This window comes from Amaranthus tricolor, chromosome 2 (assembly GCF_026212465.1).
Source record: "Amaranthus tricolor cultivar Red isolate AtriRed21 chromosome 2, ASM2621246v1, whole genome shotgun sequence".
In the NCBI taxonomy this organism is placed as follows: domain Eukaryota; kingdom Viridiplantae; phylum Streptophyta; class Magnoliopsida; order Caryophyllales; family Amaranthaceae; genus Amaranthus; species Amaranthus tricolor.
Genome location: NC_080048.1, coordinates 16,024,719 through 16,047,218, shown reverse-complemented (window position 1 = coordinate 16,047,218; position 22,500 = coordinate 16,024,719). Strand labels below are relative to the sequence as shown.

The 22,500-nt window shown below is 31.4% G+C and overlaps 1 protein-coding gene across 1 annotated transcript; it reads right to left on the bottom strand.

Annotated features, from left to right (window-relative positions):
- Nucleotides 1-8,035: 8,035 nt before the first annotated feature.
- On the bottom strand, nucleotides 8,036-22,384 carry LOC130805044 (glutamine synthetase nodule isozyme-like). Its single transcript, XM_057669645.1, has 13 exons — nucleotides 22,079-22,384; nucleotides 21,962-22,001; nucleotides 21,615-21,718; nucleotides 14,500-14,548; nucleotides 13,712-13,818; nucleotides 10,035-10,122; nucleotides 9,780-9,908; nucleotides 9,181-9,255; nucleotides 9,021-9,074; nucleotides 8,881-8,918; nucleotides 8,611-8,770; nucleotides 8,383-8,443; nucleotides 8,036-8,294 (listed from the first exon to the last, which is right to left on the bottom strand). Exons 1-13 carry the CDS (start codon nucleotides 22,150-22,152, stop codon nucleotides 8,203-8,205), a joined length of 1,071 nt encoding a protein of 356 aa, XP_057525628.1. The 5' UTR covers nucleotides 22,153-22,384; the 3' UTR covers nucleotides 8,036-8,202.
- Nucleotides 22,385-22,500: the final 116 nt, after the last annotated feature.

Here is a 22,500-nt window from a genome sequence, read left to right as displayed (position 1 = left end):
CTTGGGCTCTTCCTCCTCCTTCTTTAAACAATAGTTATTCTGATGGTCTTCTTGGCCCATGTCTGGCACAAAGTTATCACACCAGGACTAATGCTTCTATGAATTATATTCCTACGGACATCGATCATGCTATGAACACTCTTTCTTTATCTACTCCGGATGAGCAATTTTATATGGATACCGATGCCACGTCCCACATGACTCGCTCTCAAGGTACTTTACTTCCTTATTTTCCTTTAAAGCATCAACTCAATAATGCTATTGTTGTCGGTAATGGTAACTTAATTCTAGTTCTTGGTCACGGGCATATTTCGTTTCCTTCCTCCCAAAAATCCCTTACTCTAAAAATGTCTTACATGCACCTAAATTTAATTCTGTTCGTAAATTCACTCATGATAATATGATTTCTGTTGAGTTTGATCCTTTTGGCTTCTCTGTGAAAGATTTGGCCACAGGGAGCATCATCTTGAGATCTAATAGCACGGGTGATCTTTATCCTTTTCCATCTACACATGGAGCTTCTCCTTCATCTTCCACATCATCGGCTTTTACCGCTTTCTCTTATAGTCTTTGGCATTCTCGTTTAGGGCATTCGGGCAATGCGGTTTTAAATTCCTTGTATTCTTCTCGTTTAATTCAATGTCATAAAGATCCTCATTTTGTTTGTCATTCTTGTCCTTTGGGAAACACATTTAATTACCTTATGTTAATTCTATGTCTATGAGTACTAAACCTTTTGATATTATTCATAGTGATTTGTGGACATCTCCTATTTCTAGTCCATCGGGATATAAATACTATGTTCTTTTTCTTGATAGTTATACCAATTTTTTGTGGACTTTTCCTTTATTTCGCAAATCTCAAGTTTATGATGTGTTTGTAAATTTCAATACTTTTGTTAATACCCAATTTGAGCTTAATATAAAATCTTTCCAATGTGATAACGGGGGTGAATTTAACAATAATATGTTTCATCAATTTTGTACTAATCGGGGTATTACTCTTTGTTTTTCTTGTCCTTACACATCTTCTCAAAATGGCAAATCCGACGCAAAATCCGCTCCATCAATAACATCATTCGTACTCTGTTATGTCATGCTTCCCTTCCTTTGTCTTTTTGGCCTCACGCCTTAAACATGGCTACTTATCTCCTTAATATCCTTCCTTCTAAACTTCTTGATAATCTCACTCCCACTCATTTGCTATATCGTAAGTCTCCTACATATACTCACCTTCGAGTTTTTTTGTGTTTATGTTTTCCTCTTTTTCCCTCTACTACTATCCACAAACTCCACCCACGCTGTACTCCATGTGTCTTTTTAGGATATCTCTCTTCTCATAGGAGTTACAAGTGCTATGATCTCTCATCCCGTAAAATCATTATCTCTCGGCATGTTCTATTTGATGAGGCCACCTTTCCTTTTTCTCACTCTTCTTCCCCGTCTTCCCACACCTACCAGTTCTTAGATGATAATATTCCTCTTCATTTGCTCAAAACAGCCCATGCACATTCTTCTCCCTCTACTGGGCCTAATCCATCTCTGAGCCCAACATCTGCTTCCCCCTCCCCTTGCGAGCCTCCTTCAGTTCATGGGCCTCTCTCTTCCTTCGGCCCAATTACGTTCCAGCAATCCCCCTTCTCTACTGGGCCTGTCTCACGCAGCCCAGCTCCCCTCCAGTACACTCCCTCCTCCCCCTCCTCTACTGGGCCTGCCTCACGTAGCCCAGCTCCCCTCTAGCACACTCCTTCCTCCCCCTCCTTTACTGGGCCTGCCTCACGCAGCTCAGTCCCAATCCAGTCCCCTCCTTCCTCCCCCTTCTCTATTGGGCCTGCCTCATGCAGCCCAATCATCCAACCTCTTCATTCCTCATCTTCCAATTCTTCATCCTCACCAACCGGTATGGTTACACGCAGTAAACATGGTATTTTCATACCCAACCCCAAATACTACTCCCAAGCTTTAACTATTTCTTTTTTACCTTTACCCAAATCTCCCCTTCATTCCCTTCGTGACCCGAACTGGAAGTTAACTGTGAAAGAGGAATTTAATGCGTTGATTGAGAATCATACTTGGGATTTGGTACCTCGTCCTCCTAATGCTAATATCATTCTGTCTTTGTGGGTGTTTCGTGTCAAAACCAAGTCCGATGGTTCTTTTGAGCGCTATAAAGCGCGTCTTGTTGGTGATGGTAAATCTCAAAGGGAAGGCATTGATTGTGATGAGACTTTTAGTCTGGTTGTGAAACCTGCTTCTATTCGCATTGTTTTAAGTATTGCTCTGTCCAGATCTTGGTCTATTCATCAGCTAGATGTTAAGAATTCTTTTTTACATAGGTCACTTGACCGAGACTGTTTACATGCATCAGCCTCTGGGTTTTCGTGATCCTACTAGTCCTGACCATGTTTGTCTTCTTCGTAAGTCTCTTTATGGTCTCAAACAAGCTTCTCGCGCTTGGTACCACCGGTTTGCCACTTTTGCAACTACTATTGGATTTTCTAACAGCATTTCTGATAACTCCCTGTTTGTTTATTGTCATGGTTATGATATTGCTTATCTACTATTATATGTGGACGATATTATTCTTACGGCTTCCTCTGATTTACTACGCGAGTCTCTTATGTCCAAACTTAGCTCTGAGTTTGCCATGAAGGATTTGGGCCCTCTTAATTATTTTTTGGGAATTGTTGTTAATCGTACTTCTTCGGGCCTCTTTCTCTCTCAACAAAGGTATGCTTCTGAAATTCTTGAAAAGGCTGGCCTGTCTCAGTGTAACCCAGTTGGTACTCCTGTTGCTACCTCTGGCAAACTATCTGCTACTGCTAGTTCTCCTTGTGATGATCCTACTTTGTATCGTAGCCTAGCTTATGCTTTACAGTATCTTACATTCACTCGACTAGATATTTCATATTCCGTTCAGCAGGTTTGTCTCTATATGCATGATCCTCGAATTGAACATATGGCTGCTATTCACCGCATTCTTCGCTATGTCAAAGGCACTATTCACTATGGTCTGCAGTTATATCGTTCTAATATTTCGACTCTTTCGTCCTATACCGATGCTGATTGGGGTGGCTGTCCTGACACTCGCCGTTCCACTTCTGGTTACTGTGTTTTCCTGGTTGACATGGTCCGCTAAACGACAACCTACTGTTTCCAAATCTAGTGCTGAGGCTGAATATCGTGGTGGCGCTAATGCTGTTTCTGAAACTTGTTGGATTCGCAATTTACTTCTTGAGCTACATTGTCCTATTTCTACAGCTACTCTTGTCTATTGTGACAATGTTAGTGTCGTATATTTAGCTGGTAATCCCATCCATCATCAGCGCACTAAGCTTATTGAGATCGACATTCACTTTGTTCGTGAAAAAGTAAAACGTGGTGATGTTCGGGTGCTTCATGTTCCAGCTCGTTATCAGATTGCTGACATTTTCACCAAAGGCCTTCCTCAAGTATTATTCGATGATTTTCATTCCAGTCTCAGCGTCTCTAAACCTCCTGATTCGACTGCGGGGGTGTCTTAGAATATATTAGAATAACATCTTTTTGATTTATTGCACATTTTGTAAAATCTTTATGATTGTGTTGAATATTAGGAAAATATTTAGTTTCCTAAAGTATGGTTTGTAATCTTGTATATATTAACATTATTTCTAATGAGAATGCAACCCGAAGTTAATTTACTTCTTGTTGGAAGTTAATTGTGATTATGTTGCTTAGATGAATCATTACTTTGATTCATAAGCTTTGTTTGGTAAAACACATTTGTTTCAAAAGGAGGTGTTGATAGATGCTTCCCGCTATAAATAGAAGATGCATGCCAAGGGACAATCCATCCCATCTCCACGTCATTTTTTAATTTCTTTCTTAAGAATTTTCTCATTCTTGTTTCTTCCTTACAAGAGATAATATTAAGAGAGTAATTAAATCTCAATATCATCAAAGCCTTTAATCTATTACAACACTTGTATTTACTATTGTAATCTCCTTTGTGCTAGGATTTTATTGTGTAAATTGTATCTCATTGTGAATTTCATCATCATCTCAAGCACCTAGCACCTTTGTGAAAGAAATATCACAATAGGAAAGTGTATAAACGCCTACTACTCATATTAAGATTTCGAGCGACTTCTTTGATTGTCACAACCATATCTTCGTTGTTACTTTGGAGATTCAAGAAAATTTTGGTGCCATAAACAAAGGATTACAAATAATATAGATTTATCATGTAACACATATTTGTTATACATTATTATTGTAATACTATAATCAGTCTTCTAAATAGTTCTACTCTATTGTGTACAACCAAAAAAATTATTACATAAATCCTTAATCTACTCTTGGTTGAATCTTCTCTTCTCTAAACCTTTTCATTTATGTACAAGATGACTATGAGCATTGCTCTAGTGCATTACATAGACACACGAGTTGGAATCAAGGGGATTTATTCTAAGTGGAAGTAAGATGGAGTGAATACAATTAGGGATAGTCATGGGTCCAGGATCCTGTTGGTTCCGCCCCGAACCCGCCCCTTTTTTAAGGGTCTGGGTCTTATTTTTTGAGACCCATCGGATCCTGACCCGGACCCAGACCCCACCTCGAGACCCTGACCCTAGACCCGCCCCTCAGACCCGGACTCGGACCCTATACAATTAAATATTTATTTTACTTTTTAGTAATTAATTTGTATTTAAATTTCATGGATTCGAACAAGTGTTTGTAATACGATAATAAGTTGCTTACAAAAATACAAAAAGACTCGAAAAAAGTTCAATTTTGGCAATCATAGAGACTTTGTTTAAGACCCATTAAGGACCCATCAAGGACCCTAGACCCGTCAAATCCAGAGGGTTTGGGTCTGGGTCTAAAAATTTTGGACCCTTAGGGTCCGGATCCGGGTTTGGATCTATAAAAAATAAAAGGGTCCGAGTCCGGGTCTGACCAGACCCGCTCCATGACCATCCTAAATACAATACCATTTAATATTGAGAAAACAAGTAAATGTGTGGTAAGATTGGGGGATAAGGATTTCGAATTGGGTTATCTAAGGCAATCTTTTAGACAAATGAAGATAATTAAAGTTATCAATGAGAAATATAGAATTTAATGTGGTTGAATGAAGTAGTGAATCTTGCGTTTGAGGAGCTCCTTGAAGGTAAAAGGAGAAATTTCATCGAATGTCCATTAGATTAACAATGTTTTATGCGTCAATAAAAAGATGAAAATTTGAAAAAAGTAAGACGATTCAACAACTTTTTTCCCAAAATAAGCTTCGTGAAAACTTATTTCCCAAAATAAGCGTCCGTACATCCAAACCTAGGTTTGGGAAGAGTCGCTGTTAGTAACAGCGAAAGAGCAAAAAAAAAATTAAAAGCCCAAACTCGCTGTTAGTAACAACGACTTTGGTCGTTTTATTTTTCCAGTTTCTTCTTCTTCCTCATTTCAGTTTGCGTTTTTTTTTCATTCGACATCTCCCTCGTTTATCCTCCATTAAAATCACATTCAATCCTTCAACTAAACTCATCAAATTCCAAATTTGTACCACTAATTAGTTCTGTAATCTTCCAAGATAGACCTAAGGTATTTTTTTGTGTTTTTTTTAAAGTTTCGAAAATATAGGGTTTATTGAATTTTAATCAACTTTCACATTAATGTAGGTTCAAAAGCTTGCAATTAACTAATTCTTGTTGATCTACAGCTTATTGAGGTACGTTTTTATTTTAAATTTTGTTATTTGGTGTTGATTTCAAAATGTATCTCATGTTTAGTGGTCATTTACACTTAAACTCTACGAAAATGTCGAATGTAGTTGTTATTTACCTTGATCTTCAAAATTAAAAGTTTGTTCGAGAATTTGTTGTTGAATTTAAAATGTATAGTGGTCATATATTTATGAACATGATGGTGATGTTGATTTTGTATGTGCTGTTGTAGAAATGGATTCATTTTGTGTGACCGTTGTATGCTTTTGGAATGGTTCTATTCGATCAACTAGTAACAATGTTAAGTATGTTGGGGGAAGACGTAAACTGTTTGCATGCAACTCATACATGGATTTGAATGAATTTAAACATTTTATATGCTCTAAGATTGGCATTGACACTACAAGAAGTACTGTTAATTTAAGTTTTAAGTACAATATGAGTGGAGATTTGTTAGTTTTTCCGGTTGAGGATGAGGAGGCTATAGATGCAATGTGGGAGTATTCAAGGTCTACCCCTACTCCTTCTTTAGAGTTATATGTAGAAGAGGTACCCCTAGGGAATGAAGATATCAATGTTGTGGAAACAAATGCATTCATGAACCCAATGAGCCTTCAATTTCAAGTCTCAAATGATGATACTTTTAACTTAGAAGATACAAATGAGCCTTGAGATGATGTTAATAGTGAGAGTAATGAATTCGTTGAAGCTCCTTCTGAGGATGATTTGGTTGTTGATGAGGAGGCTCTTGCTAATGACATGACCTTAGGAAACATTCCAATAATCGTTGCTCCTACACCCTATGCAATGGTTCCCCCTCTAGATGAACACATTGAGGACAACTCTTGGAGGTCTTGGGATTGTGATACAACCTACACCGACGAAGGAGAGTTTCAAAAGGGTATGATGTTTGATAACAAGGATGCCTTGTTGGACGCGGTTAGATTGTATCATATTCATAGGAACGTTGAGTACCGAACTGAGACTTCAAATCAAACCGTGCTCACATTGAAGTGTAAGAGAGGGTGTGGTTGGAGGCTTAGGGCTAGGAAGAGCTCCTATTCACCATCATGGGAGATTGTTACGTATAAAGGGAAGCATGGGGGTTGTGTATTAAGTAATGAAAATGTGTCAGCTGGACACATTCATTTGACATCTTCCGTGATTAACAATCATATTAGAAGTTGTGTTGCTCAAGACCCATCAATTAAGGTCTCTGTTGTGCGTCAAATGGTGAAAGACCAATTCGGTGTCGAAGCGAGCTATAAGCGAGCAATGTTACCTTTAAAAATTGATTGAAAAGAAGAAGAATGATGTAAAATGGGTATAATGAAGTATGGGAAATGATGGAGCTATTTATAGAACATCATTACAACGGCTATTTTCACGTTCCTGACGGCTATTTTTCTAAATTACCAATGGCTACTTTAGTTCTCCAAAAAAAAAAATTACAGGTTAAAGTCGCTGTTACTAAGAGCGACAGAATGAGTTGACTGGTCAACTCCTTAAGTCGCTGTTAGTAACAGCGACTAAAGGAGTTGACCAGTCAACTCATTCAGTCGCTGTTAGTAACAGCGACTTTAACCTTTTATTTTTTTTTTTTGGATCTTTCGCTGTTAATAACAGCGATTTAACACGAGGCTAGGCTCGGATGTACGGACGCTTATTTTGGGAAATAAGTTTTTACGAAGCTCATTTTTAGAATTAAGTTGTTAAATAATCTTATTTTTTTTCAAATTTTCATAAAAAGATCATATTCGGAAGACATACGTAGTTGAGATGTGTGTGCTATGGTAGGAACAAACATTGAATCATGTATTCAAAAATGAAGACATATTGAACGAGTTAGAAGTAGCAAAAATTGAAAATAACATGAAAGAAAAAATCTATTTATTCGATTGGGCATGTGTGAAGAAGGCCGAAAACAACTTTTAAAGAAAGGTATTAGATTGCACAGAAGTGAGTCGAGATATGAGAGATTTAGGCCTAAACTGTTAATGTTGCGGTTATTAAGCTAATTATCGGGGAGATATTTAATATAAATGGATGTTACTTGTTGACTGTAAATTAGAGAAAAACGAGTCAAAAACAAAATAGAAAATGAAAAAGTAATTCATAATTGGTTTTTGACCGTCTTACACACCAACTTTTTAGATGTTTAACCAAGAAAAATAAACAGATATAAACTAAAAATATATTTGTCAAAGACACCCTTATATTATATTTTTTTTTTTATTTTTTGAATTTTGAGACTAGTGGATAGGTATAGGCTCAAATTAGTTTGAAAAACAACAAAAATTATGTTCACTAAGCAACGGCAAACGCTGAGCAAAATGCAAATCAAAAGAAATTGTAAACATAGATAAAAATAAGAGAAAGTAATGCAGTACTATATTCACCTCCAAAGGTAACCTAAAATCACAAATGCAACACCCAAGAAATTCCAAATTCAAATTAACACAATCTTAAATTGCTGAAATGAATTTGTCTCAATGTTAAAATCAAGGCTTCCAGAGGATAGTTGTTTCAGCAATCATGGAGGTCACCACATAAGGATCCATGTTTGAAGCTGGCCTTCTGTCTTCAAAGTAACCTATTTATGCAACATCATACAAGATTTCGAACGTTAAAACCAATCTGAGAACCTCAAAGAATTACCGTCTAATTTTAGAATAACAAACCTTTGCCCGCTTTCTCGGTGTCACGACCAACACGAACTGAAGCACCCCTATTTGCAACGCCCTGAATTTCAAAACCAATATATAACACTCAGAAACAGCATAAATTAAGATGATTTTCTCTAACTAGGTTAATTAGGATATAATTTGATCATCATTCATAGAATAAAGCATATAAAGGGAGGGATAAGTGCGTTAACAAATTCGTGTTGAGTTATAGTTAAACATTACCCAAGAGAAAGTGCCGATATCAGCTGTCTCATGACGACCAGTGAGTCTTCTCTCGTTGCCCTCTCCATAAGAGGAAATGTGCTCCTTGTGGCGGAGGCTCAACTTCTCAATCGCTTTCTTGATCACATCGATCCCACCATCATTCCTCATCGACTTAGTGCTGACAGTACAACCAATATATACACAAATTAGCATAGCAAACTCGAGAAAAAGCATTGAATTTCCCCTGAAAATTATTTGTAAAATGTAATATAAGGTCAAAATAACTACCTGTAGTTAGTGTGAGCACCAGCACCATTCCAGTCACCCTGTTATTGAAAGAAAATGATCATGAATAAGAAAAACATCAATAGAGTCTTATTAATAATTTTAGTTTTAATCGAAGATAGAGATAGTAAAATATATCAGACCTTCACTGGTTTAGGGTCAAAAGAAACTATGGCTCCAGCAATTTCAGCAATTCTCTGTGGATCAGAGCCAATAGATGGATCAACGTATGATGATAACGAAAAAACATTTGTTGCATAATAGTAGAATAACAATACGTGGACAACATAGAAGCATTTGTACCTCTAGAATGTATCTTGCAACCCAGACTTGATCCCCAGACGAAATTCCAATAGTAGGACCAACTTGGAATTCCCACTGCATGCAACATCAAAGCAAGCTTATATTACAGTGCTAGTGTTACAAATATTCATTCGCTTTAATTTGACTTATAGGCCCTAAATATCCCCTATCAAAACTTATCACCTCAGGGGCGGAATAAAGATTTTGAATGCCCTATTTATTTTTACGATATCATTTAAAACAAGCCTGTCATTATATTAGAAGAAAAAAATTTTCACTTCAAGAAAAATAATTCAAGATAAAACATATTATTTCAAATATAAAAAAAGGTGTACAAACAAATCACTTATAAAGTGTTGCTCGGAATCGGGCCTAAATAGCACCAATTAATATTCGAGGCCCCTTATTTCTGAAAAGCTCTAGGCGGTCAGTTACCCCGGATGCCCTAAGAATCGGCCCTGTATCACCTAAATGTACTGAATTTGAGTTATTCCAACTTATGTCCACTAAGCTATAATTTGAACATATCAATCAGATTGAAACAGAAAAAAATGACATTATGAATCGTACGATACGTCAAATGATGAATACTTTCATACCTGTCCAGGCATAACTTCACCATTAATTCCACTGATATTGATACCAGCATAGAGACATGCCTTATAATGAGCATCCACAATGTCTCGGCCAAACGATTTATCAGCCCCTACACCACAATAGTAAGGCCCCTACATAAACCAAAACATATTACACACTGTAATTTAGATGACTTACAAAAAGAGAAAAAGTATCAAAAAAAACTGATAATCAATAAGAAACGTGAGTAATGATGAAATGTTTAATTTGTAGAGTACCTGAGGACCAGGGAAGCCACCAACTGGCCATCCAAGAGGCCAGTTGATATCCTTCTGGAGGAGTGTGTACTCTTGTTCAATGCCATACCTTAAATAAGAGGAATAAACAAATCAAGCATACCCAAAAAGAATCTTCTATACCATCTTTATGACTTTGGAGTTTAGATCACACTATCACAGTGCTTTAGTGAAGCTTTAATAAAAGAACCAGTTTAGTAAAGTTTCAGATTTATTTTTTGCCAGTTCATAGTCATTTAAGCTCAAAAACTAAATAAATAAACATGAGAAATTTCATTTTCCATTTTTACCAAGATTTTAAGAGTCAGAAGCTAAGATTACAAGATCAGACAAGTTAGGATACTTTAGTTTTTAGGTAAAATAAAGAATCCGAGGAACATAGCTTCCATATTTAAATGGGCGTCCAAGTTTCATTAGCCAACAACACGATGACAATCATGAACCAAACATTATTTAAGCTTCAACTGATAATATTCTAACACCGATGATTCCTAGTATGAAAGTAATTTTAATAACAATTTTAATCTACACATTTCAACTAGAAACATCCGTAAATTTTGTACCCATATAATTTTTATAGATATATTTGTTCCTGCCATTTTAAAATGGAATTGAAATTATTGAATTATACAAACTAATGTTGAAAAATGTGAATGAATTTAAACAAAACAACTCGCTACAAATCGGTTGATGAAATAAATGAGTTCAAACTAGACTTGGCTTTCTCATTTCCACCCTAGTTTCAGTACCTTCGGTGCTTCATTGTCTAATGGTCAAGTGCTACACAATGCAACTAGCCAGTAAGTTTTATTGTGGGAACTTGTATGCACATTTTATGTCAATATCGCAAATTTTTTGAGGGCGACATTCATCTATAACTGAGTCATCAGAATATTAGATTGAATAACACTATTGTTCTTATTATATCCCGTTTCAAGTACTGCATTTGTAACCCAAGGGAAGACATAGAACTGGTACTAAATAAGAAAAGTAGAAAAGGACTTTTCAACTCATGTAAGTATTAATTAGTGGTACCACTTTCTCCTCACAAGAGCATGACATGTTGATAAGAATGCGCAACTATCAAGAGTACCAATAAAAGATAGTCATTATTCCTAACTACATTGTGGTGTGAATGTGACACTCCCTCTTCTTCAATTAACGTGTCTCATTTGATTTTTCATCATTTTTTAGGTGGTCGAATGGGACCACATATAAAAGAAAAAAAAATATAGTGTTTTTAAACTTTGATAGGGATAAAGTAGGGTTAGAAAATCTTAAGTTTAGTATGGATAAAGTTGATAAAGTTAACATATTTAATATAAAAATAAGGCATTTAAGGTGACTTGATCCAATAAGAAAATAAGACACTTAAAAGAGAATAAGAGGGAATATGTCACCCACTCTTTCTTTATCGGGGACCACACTTATAAGAATACTTGCTATAAGACAAATATCAAAAACAGACTCACATGTTCTCTTATTCTCAACCAAAATAGCATATTAAAATCGCCGTGATTCCATTTCTTGTAAATTTGCTACAATTTCCTTTACCAATTTTCAGTTTTGGTTTGGATTAGAGGAAATAAAACAAAAGATAATATAAAATACGTGCATGATATTGAAAAGAGGCATTGAGTGCATAAATGATAGATGGTGAGAGTGAAATCATATTTAAAATTAAATATAGCAAAATTATAAGGATGAAAGGAGCAGCATATATACTAATAAGTAATAATAATCCAATGAAATGAGTAATTTAATTTTCTTTTTTAAAAAAAAAATCAACCCAGTTTCAAATTGCTTGCATTGAATGTAGATGTAGATTGTAGAGTAAGATTAGTGCCCACATGTTATAAATAATTAAAAAATGAAGTACTTTTTGTGTTTGGTCTTTACTAAGAAAAAAGGTGCAGAAAAGGGTGGCAAGATTATTTCCTTTTTCCACTCTAGAATAAGCCAAAATAGGGCAGGTCCCAACTTGAGGACATAATAGCCTTCGTGGCCCTTCTTTTTTACATAATGATAATGAAGTAGCTTCCTAGTTCCTAGTTCCTACCCTACCCTGCAATTAACTTTAGCAAGAAAATCAATTACTCATCTGTAATTGAATCAAAGAAAAAAAAAATTTAAGAAAATTGTAATAAATAAAGAGGGAGAATGAATTGTGTGGATGAAATTAAAAGAGAATGGTAGATCATTGTCCAAAAATAGAAATATTGCAAATTAAATAAAACGGATCAAAATAGAAAATATTTTAAATTCAATAGACGAAGGAAGTACTAATTTTGTTTAGCTTCAAAATCTGAACAAACAAGTCTTATATTAAGATAAAATGTTGGCGAATACATATCATGTTTCCATTTGTACTATCTTAATAAGCTGATTAACGTGTTTCATCAACCATTAAAACTCTGGTTAAATCCTTGTTGATGTTAAATTCAATATAAATTTCCCCAAAAAGTAGTTAGCAAGGAAGAAATATATTCATGTTATGTAATAATCAAAAAGTAAGGGCAGTCTTTACTTGAGCAACTATTAATCTGTACGCAATATCCAAAACCAGTATTTTCTTGTGTCCATGCTTAGGATAAGAACAACTACAATTACTCTAGTTATTAGAACCACTGGGGAAGAAATATCTATTATTATTTTCTTAAAAATAACTTAATTTATCTTTTACGTAAATTGAAAAAGACAATAGTATTATTTTTTACATCTGTCTTTTGATTCATCACTATTAACTTTTATTTATATAGTTTGATATTTACTTCCTCCGTTTCATAATACCCGTTACATTTTCTATTTTTAGCAATTTTATATTACTTGCTACATTTTCATTTTTACTTGAGCAACTATTAATCTGTACGCAATATCCAAAACCAGTATTTTCTTGTGTCCATGCTTTGGATAAGAACAACTACAATTACTCTAGTTATTAGAACCACTGGGGAAGAAATATCTATTATTATTTTCTTAAAAATAACTTAATTTATCTTTTACGTAAATTGAAAAAGACAGTAGTATTATTTTTTACATCTGTCTTTTGATTCATCACTATTAACTTTTATTTATATAGTTTGATATTTACTTCCTCCGTTTCATAATACCCGTTACATTTTCTATTTTTGGCAATTTCATATTACTTGCTACATTTTCGTTTTTAGTAATAAAACAATCATTTAATGTTCTACCTACCCTATTTTTATCCTACTCTATACTCTATACTCTATAATAAAATACTATACTATACTCTATAAAGTAACCTAACAACCTACTTTTCCTTTTTCCTTTTTCTTTTTCAATTAACAATAATAAAATATTATACTCTATAAAGTAAACAATCAGCTACAGTGTAGGTCAATCACTTTTCTTAATACTCGTGCTCATACAAATGTAGCGACTAAAACAGAACGGAGGAAGTATTTTATAACCAATAGAAGCACTTCTATAATAATAGTAAAAGTGTTAAAAAAAAGTTCAATTCAACATTTATCTAATTTTTTGTAATTGACCTGAATTTAACTCAATTACAAAAGTAAATTTACACTAATGACTAACCTAAAAGTTAACGTGGACTCAATATCCAAAACCAATCACATGCCCCAAAATAAACACTACTATAAATTTATAGAAAAAATTAAACAAGAAAAGAGTACCACGGCTCCTCAGCGACGACGTCGGGATGGCTAAAGATCTTGTTAGCATTGAACCTCTTGTTTGTTGGAATTGGTTCTCCAGCCGGGGTGTATGCATCACACATCACCTGAATCATTTTTAAGGCACTTTTTCTTAATGATATTATCATTATTTACAGAAGAATTATTATATGAAGTATTAAAATTAGCCTTAAAGTACAAATTATTGATAAATTATTATCACAAATTCTAACATAAAAAGTTATAGCCAATATAAATTAAAAAACCATCTTATTGAATTTTGTTCCCCAAAAAATAAAATAATTTACTAACCTCAAAAATGACATTTTATTAAACCAATTAACCTTTGACTCTAACTCAACCTAATTAATACAACTTATCTTCTCATTCCCCCATCCACACAACATCTCCAATTTTGAAGCTTTAACAATGACTTCAAAACCATCAATTTCCCTCCTTATTCTCTCCCGCACATACCAAAACACAATTCACTTACTTCTCCGCACAAAATATTCTTGGACAACGCATATATATTGCACCATTCAATTCACATCAATCGTCTAATTTGTTTTTTACACTTTATCCAATAAACTAATTAAATTTTAAATATATCTGATTGTGAATAATTAAAAATTAAAAAAATGTTATTAACAAAATTTATACTAAGACAAATTAAAAATATCTCACTTAACTTTATTTTGACATTTAGATTAAAAATAAAAATTACAAATTACGAGTGATTGATAAATAAAATCAAATTAAAAAGAGTGCAGCTTTAAAAAACCTACCAAGATATTGTTTCCTCTTCTAAATGGATCCTTGAATATTGCTTGAGGGCTGTTTCAAATTACAAAAATACCATAATTATTATTATGAGTAGAAATAATATATATATATATATATATATATATATATATATATATATATATATATATAATAATAATAATAATAATAATAATAATAATAATAATAATAATAATAATAATAATAATCCCTCTGTTTTTTTTATTTTTCTCGTATTTTTTGCACAGTTTTCAAAGTAAAATTTAAATTTTAATACCTCTAAATATGCAAAAATTATAAAAAAAAATCTGATAAAAAAGTATATATTAAGACGAATGAGTAAGAGGATGTCCTCATATCTTGGTTCAAAAATCTAGTACTTTCGATCTTAATTGTTTTTTCTATTTGAAATATAAGAAAGAATCATAGGAAAATACTAATTAATGACGGATAAAATATTATTAAGAGTCAATATTGATTGAAATAGATAATTATCAATGCTGCTTGAATTCTTAAAATAAAGTAAAGAGTACGGTAAAAAGAGAGAGTAAGCATGAAAAAAAGGGTACTCTTGATACGGCAAAATTAATGATTTTTTAAGATTAAAATATAACATATAATGACTTTTTAATAAAATGTGTTACATGGATCATGGATGAAGTTATTTATGTTACACAAATAGTTCTTATAATAGAAAATGGGTATTTGACAAAATAACTTATTGGAAAATTTTAGTTTATTTTTATATAATTAGAGGGTTGGGTGGTCCAACCAGCCAAAACTAATATTTGGTATATTAACTAGTTGAAATAGCTTATTGTTACGAATAAGCTATTTATTAAACAAGCGTCTCATAGCAGCAGGTTCACATCCAACTGATCAAAACTATTAATAAAATTATCTGGACAAATCAGCTATTGTAATGACCTATTAGCTACAAACTATTAGCCATTTATCAATCCGCCAATGATTTATAATGACAAGTAGTTTGTGAAAATTTTTATTTAAAAAGTTAAAAAAAATTAAGAACAAAAAGACTATAATTTTAGTATATATTTATTGTATTGGATTTTTTTGTATATAAACAATAAACAATTTATGGTCTCCCTGAAATTTTTTTGTATATAATCTTAGTTATTCAAATAAGATCTCATATAACTAAGTTTAACTTAAAAGAGTATCGAAAATATAAAAGTCAATTTGCTTAATTAATAGTGCTGAAATCAACTATGGTGAAAAGTAAAAAAAATTAAGTCGTCTTATATGAGACCATCTCATGGGGAGAAGACCTCAAAACAAAAAGTCTATAAACTTAAAGTTTCTATTATTAGACTATTTAATCGGAATATAAGATATATTTCACGATAAGACGGTCTTATACAAGAATTTGTAAAAAAAAAATTATACTTTTCGTTGCGTGAAAAGAAAAAAAATGCAAACTTGTAAAGTTAATGGGTACGGTACCGATAATTATTAGTGTTGACCGTGAATGAAAACTAAACGTATGGCAATAGTTAAGAGTAACGACATTATTAATTCCCATGTACCATCAAAAGTCTACTTGCAAATTATTTTATTTTAAAATATGTTGATAGAATTTAAGAAATGAATCCAAGATATTTAAATAAAAGGAGAAAAAATAATTCATAAATTTACAAGAAATTTACTACTTAAACCAATTTGTTATAGTGAGTTATTCCTTAAATTTATCAAAATGAAATACAATAATTTCTTTTTTCATTTGAAAAACTCACATAAGGGTAATAAATGGATAATTTAATATCTATAAAAAAAAGTTTAATGAATTGGAGATATCTATGACATAGTTTAATCAAGAACTTAACCATATAGGCAAATGAAGTCAAATCACATGTAAAGCATGTTTGACAAATGACTATTTGTTGGAGTTGGTTAAAGCTATTGTTTAATTTGATCAAATAAAAGCATTGGTTGATAAGTTTAACAATTTAAGAATTAAGTTAGTTGTTTGAGCCAACTGTTAAGAAGATTTAATTTAATCAAAAAAAAGAAGATATTTGATAAAACTAATTTATTGGTTGTAAAATGTTTGTTAAAGAAAAGTAGGCAAAAAGCTGATAAAAATAATTACTAGTAGCTTTTGATTTTCGGCTGAAAAATTTTAATTTTTTAGCCGGAGTAAAAATCACTTGTTAAACAATTTTTTTAAATATGTGATCAACCAAAAATTAAAATTTAATTAAAAAATCAACAAATAATCAAATTCTAGAACACCCCTTAATCAAAATTCAAAGATGTGATACCATGAGTTTAGAATTTTGACCAAATTAAAAAAATTGAGGGGCCAATCAAAATGATTTGTAGTCTGTAAGTCCTGATATATGACATACAGCTGGTATTAAATGAATTGATAATTATTATAGATAGTACGGCAGCAATTTAAAACTGAATTACAAGCTAGTAGAATAGTCTACCGGTTTCAAGAAATTCGCAATCATATACTTCCGTTCCATAATACCTGCTATATTTTTTATTTTTGGCAATTTCATATTACTTGCTACAATTTCGTTTTTAGTAATAAAACAATCATTTAAAGTTCTACCTACCCTTATTTTTATCCTACTTTATACTCTATACTCTATAATAAAATACTATACTATACTCTATAAAATAACCTAACAACCTATTTTTCCTTTTGCTTTTTCAATTAACAATAATAAAATATTATACTCTATAAAGTAAACAATCAGCTACAGTGTAGGTCAATCACTTTTCTTAATACCCGTGCCTATACAAATATAGCGACTAAAACGGAACGGAGGAAGTATATCATATGATGTATATCATATCATACATATTAATAAAAGTACTGAAAAACGACAAGCGTCATTTTTATGCAACCTTAATAAATACTTCTTCCATCTCATAACACTCGCTACATTTTCTATTTTTGGCAATTTCATATTACTTGCTACATTTCCGTTTTTAGTAATAAAACAATCATTTAAAGTTCTACCTACCCTTATTTTTATCCTACAATATACCTCTTTAACTTTTATACCTACCATTATTTAATCTTTAGCTATTCCCAACAACCTATTTTTCTTTTTTCTTTTTCAATTAAATAATAAAGTAAACAATCAGCTACATTATATGATACTAAAAAATAAAGTAAACAATCAGCTACATTATATGATACATTATAGGTCAATCAGCTATTTTATCCTACTATGCTCTATAAAGTAAATAATCAGCTACATTATAGATCAATCATATATGTTAATAAAAATGCTGAAAAATAATAAGTATCATTCTTATGTAACCTTAACAAATAGAATTATTTTAATGGATAATGGTTACTTATATGATACTACATATTTACTGAATATAAAATTTGATTCTTTTAAGATTGAAGCTAAATTAGGTAATGTATTTATTTAATTTATTAAAAAAATTTTACATACTTAACCTATAATTTAATTTTTTTAGTTGAATGAATCATACATAATAAAAATACTACAAAATGACAATGAATTCAATAAATAATGTTTTAAAAAGCCAGTAATTAATTTTTGCATTAAAAAAGTCATTTATTCGATAAATTTAATCACGATAATATATACTTGCATTATTCTTTGAAATAATATTTTATATAATAGATCGTTCATTATACGAGTTTCTATACTAGTAATTACATAAAGATAATAAACTAAAAAAAAAATAAAAGAATCGGATTAAAAACAAATTTTTGGACGATTACAGTAGGTCTAATACATAATCCCATAATCCATATGGATTTTTTTTATCATACTACTCCCTCCTGTCTTTTTTGTTTTTATCCTTTATTTTTTTCATAGTTTTCAAAGTAAATTTTGAGGCTTTCTATCTCTAAATATGTATTATAAAAAATTATAAAAAATATATATTAAAAAAGTATATATTACAACGAATCTAATAAGATTTCACATGAATATATTTTATCATCTATATATGTCTTAAAAATCTTAATTAAATTTTTTTTAAAAATAAAATAGTTTAAATGAAAAGAATATTAGCACCCACAGAGTGGTAGTAAATATTGTAATTTTTCCATTTTAATTACTCCTACCAATTCTAAATTATATAATTACTGTGTGTGACTCATTCGTTCTTAGAAGTAGTTGAAACGTTTCAGTTTGATTTTGTCCAAGTTTTAATGGGTATCGTCAACAAAATCAATCCAACTAATTTAAATTAAGTTAAAGTGTATCACTGACTCACCCTTAATCATCCACTTGAGCCGCCTTTTTGAAATAAACACATTGCTGCTTATTTTACTAGGTTTCTCCCACTTTTTCAAAAATTTTTCCAGATACTCCAATAAAATAAACTACAGATACTCATACTCCTAATAAGAACCCATATAAGTCTTCTGTTATTCTAGTTAATTAGTCCTTTAATCACTTTCAAAATATTTGATTGGGAGTGAAAGTTAAATATGTTTTTTTTTTATCAATATACATTATTTAAAATATTCTACCTCCATTTCAAATTACTTACAACATTGAATTAGTACATATTATTTTTAGTTTGTGATTAACTTTTAATCTATATATAAGTAAAAAGATAGTCAAATGGAATCTTATTTAATTCACCTCAATGCTAATTTAAAATTTTTATAATTTTTTATCATATATAATTACAATTATTTAAAAATTAAATTAATACATTAAATTGTATGAAAAAAGCAAACGTTACAACAAGTATTTTGAAACGATATTTAAAAAAAGTATTTTGAAGCAGAAAAAGTATATTCATGAAATCGTAAACTTCCTGTTATGTACTTTTTATTAAGTAATTTATTATAGAACATAATTATGAATATTGAGAAAAAAGTTATATTTCAAAAACCGTAAAAAAAAAAACAAATTAAATTAATGAAATTTCAAGTTAAAAAGTTCCAACGATTTTGCCCCATATTTCGCTTCGGACAAAATTTTTCAATCAATTTTTTGATAGCACATTCACACATCTCTTTACTTTTTTATTATATATACTCCTATTATCCCAACGATTTAAGGAACCCACAAATGATCGAATCTGTCTACTTATTTGTAAAATAAGTTTATTAACCTTGTTGCCTACAGAGTTAAAGTCATTGATTCAATTAACATGTAAATAATATAAATTACTAATGACCTACCTTATAGAGTTAATGAGATGCAACATACTCGAAATGTAGATTCTCTGTTATTAATGACTCAGGTAAAGCTAATTGATAGAGGTGTTCAACGGGTTGGGTCGACCCAACGAGTCAAGGATCACATTTTAACGAGTTATTAGTGAGTTAGATCAATAACGGGTCAGGTCATTAACAGATCTTTGGATAAAGGGTCGGGTCGGATAGTTATAGAGATTGGTTGTATAAAATATTTTACCACTTTTTAAATCTTTTTATATGATATTGTTATATTTATAATTGAATTGACCTAACGGGACATAAAATATAATAAAAAAACTATTTTATGAAATTTTAAAAAACGGGTCAAAGTGGGTCGTATTTAAACGGACTTGACTCGCCCCGGCCTGTTTAACATTTGATTTGACCGGCCCCGACCCGGGCAATTGAACACCTTTAGACAAGAGTTAGGATCTTCTCCATTACTTAAAATGTAATGGAGGGTCTATTACTCAAATCTAATAATTAGAATTGCTATAAGTAAGAAAAATAATAGAAGGGATCCTAATATATTTTACGGTTGTTACGAAGCAGGAGTACTAGAGTACTGTAGTACATATTATTAAAGTTTTCCTAACACTACTTTTTCTATAAACTTGTCGTTTTATTCAAGGATAAAAGTACGATGATTCATCATCCACCCATCCGATCCAATTATATCAATTGATAATGAGATGTTAAAATGTTGACTTTTTAATTTTTTTTATCAAATAGCTAAAAAAAGTAAGTGGTTTTAGCTGAAAGGCCGACTTTTTAGCTATAATAAAAAGCTTCTCTAATTAGTTTTTGTATTAGCTTTTTGCTGATTAAGTCATTTTTTTTCTAAAAAATAGCCAACAATCAATTACTAAATATATCAAACATCTTCATTAACACAGTTGGCCTTTTCAATTAGATTTAAAACCAACAAAAAAACCAATATTTTCAGCTAGTCAAACAAATCAAAAAAACAAACTAAAATAGCCAATTGCCAAATACTCCCAATAATATTAGCCTCGAACAACAATTTTGAACTGCATAGGGAAGGACATAATTTTTACATCATTATTACCTTTTATTAAAAAAGTAATAATATATCATATGAAATATATTTTACTTTAATTTTTAACTATTTTCATCAAAAATTAAACTTATTTTTTATAAGGAAAAAATATTGTTCATAAAATTTATTCATTCTTAATACTCCTCCGTCCCATTAAATTTGAAGTATTTTTCATTTTAATATGTCCCACTTAATTTGCACTATTTTTATTTTTTTAAAAAAACCTACCACTTTTTTTTTGATCTCATCCATACAATTTGAGTTTCTTTTAACTCCACCTCTTTTTCTTTAATGCAATTTTATGAGGACAGATAAGTACTCTTTTTTTAAACATTCTCATTTCGAATTTGAGAAAAAAAAAGATAAATAATAATTAAAAATTAGATATTTTTAGGGATGACTAAAAAATAGAAGTATTAAAAAAATAAAGATTCTAAAAATTCAAGTACAAGTGTAATAATGTAATTATGTTTTATTGGGTATATAAAGTTTATACTACTGTATAAAATTAGATTATATAAGGATTTAAAATGATTAGAGCCTAAATGAAATAATATCCTTGAATTGAATTTTGTAGGTTAGTAAAATAAAATGATTTTATATGAAAAAAGAGTTCTGAAATTTCAAAATTGGGAATATTCAACGTGTCCTAGCTAAAAGGGAGATTCCTCACGAGATACCTAAAACACCCCTACGTTATTTCCGATCTCCGCAAATCCTCCAACCGCCCTATAATTCTCCCTTTTATTAATCAAAACTCCTCCTCAACCACTAGTGCGTTTCTTGAACTGGTAAATTAAATTAAAAAATAATAAAGTACATAATAACAGTAATCTGAAAACAAAACTTAAAAAAAATGGAAGAAAAAGAAGAAAGCATACTAAATGATGACTTCACTGTCGTCACCAGGGGCTTGGTTGGTACTTGATCCGTCGTAATTCCATTTCGGCAATTCTGCTGGATCGCTCACTGGTCCCGGTAGAGTCTGTCATCGTCGGACAAAACAAATAAAGGATTAGAACAAAAACTGTAATACTGTGAAGGTCATATTCCCAATTACTTCTATTATATAACAAATCGTATTATGTGATTTGTCAACCAAAATATCATTTATATTTATTTCATTATATTTACTATTTCTGTTTTTTGGTCATCAAACATGGATTGGAACCACAAACAAAAACCAAAAGAATATACAAAATTTATGAGTATGAAAAACAGATAGTACCCTTGCTTTGCTTCTCATATCCAAGCCAGATCCTCCGATCCTGAAGTTTGACCGAAAAGATTATTTAAAAAACTCAAAAAAAAATTAAAATAAAAAAAGGAAGAATTGTAGTATTACCATATGTATTCAGCGATAATCTTATCGGTAGTCTCAGAAAGATTAAGGTTAATGAGATCATTTAGGAGAGACATGGTGTAGTTTGATCAAAGGAGGAAATAGATGAAAGAGGATAAGAAGAGCGAGATTTGTATAGAGGACTTCAATAGCGCAGATTTAAGGCTCCACCAGATACTCTTTGTTATATATCAAAAAGATTCCAACCCAACTATTAATTTTACTAATAGCCCGTGTCTTGAAAATACAATTTCTGTTTAAGACATCTTCATATTTAGATCAAATAGTCCAATAATAACAACTTTTAGTTTATGGGCTTTCTGTTTTAAAGTCGTCTCACCGTGAGACATATAGTAAAAACAAGGCCACATCGCATTGCATCAGCTACGATGTTAAGGTTTTCAAAAGAAACGAACCGATTTTTC

Bases quoted from the DNA above. Each gene is read 5' to 3' on its own strand.
- LOC130805044 (XM_057669645.1), bottom strand. From the start codon at position 22,152: ATGTCTCTCCTAAATGATCTCATTAACCTTAATCTTTCTGAGACTACC. The intron at 13,819-14,499 runs GTAGGTTTTTTA...AAAATGATTCAG, and splicing joins GAAGAGGAAACAATATCTTG to GTGATGTGTGATGCATACAC. The intron at 8,295-8,382 runs GTTTGTTATTCT...TTGCATAAATAG, and splicing joins CACCGAGAAAGCGGGCAAAG to GTTACTTTGAAGACAGAAGG.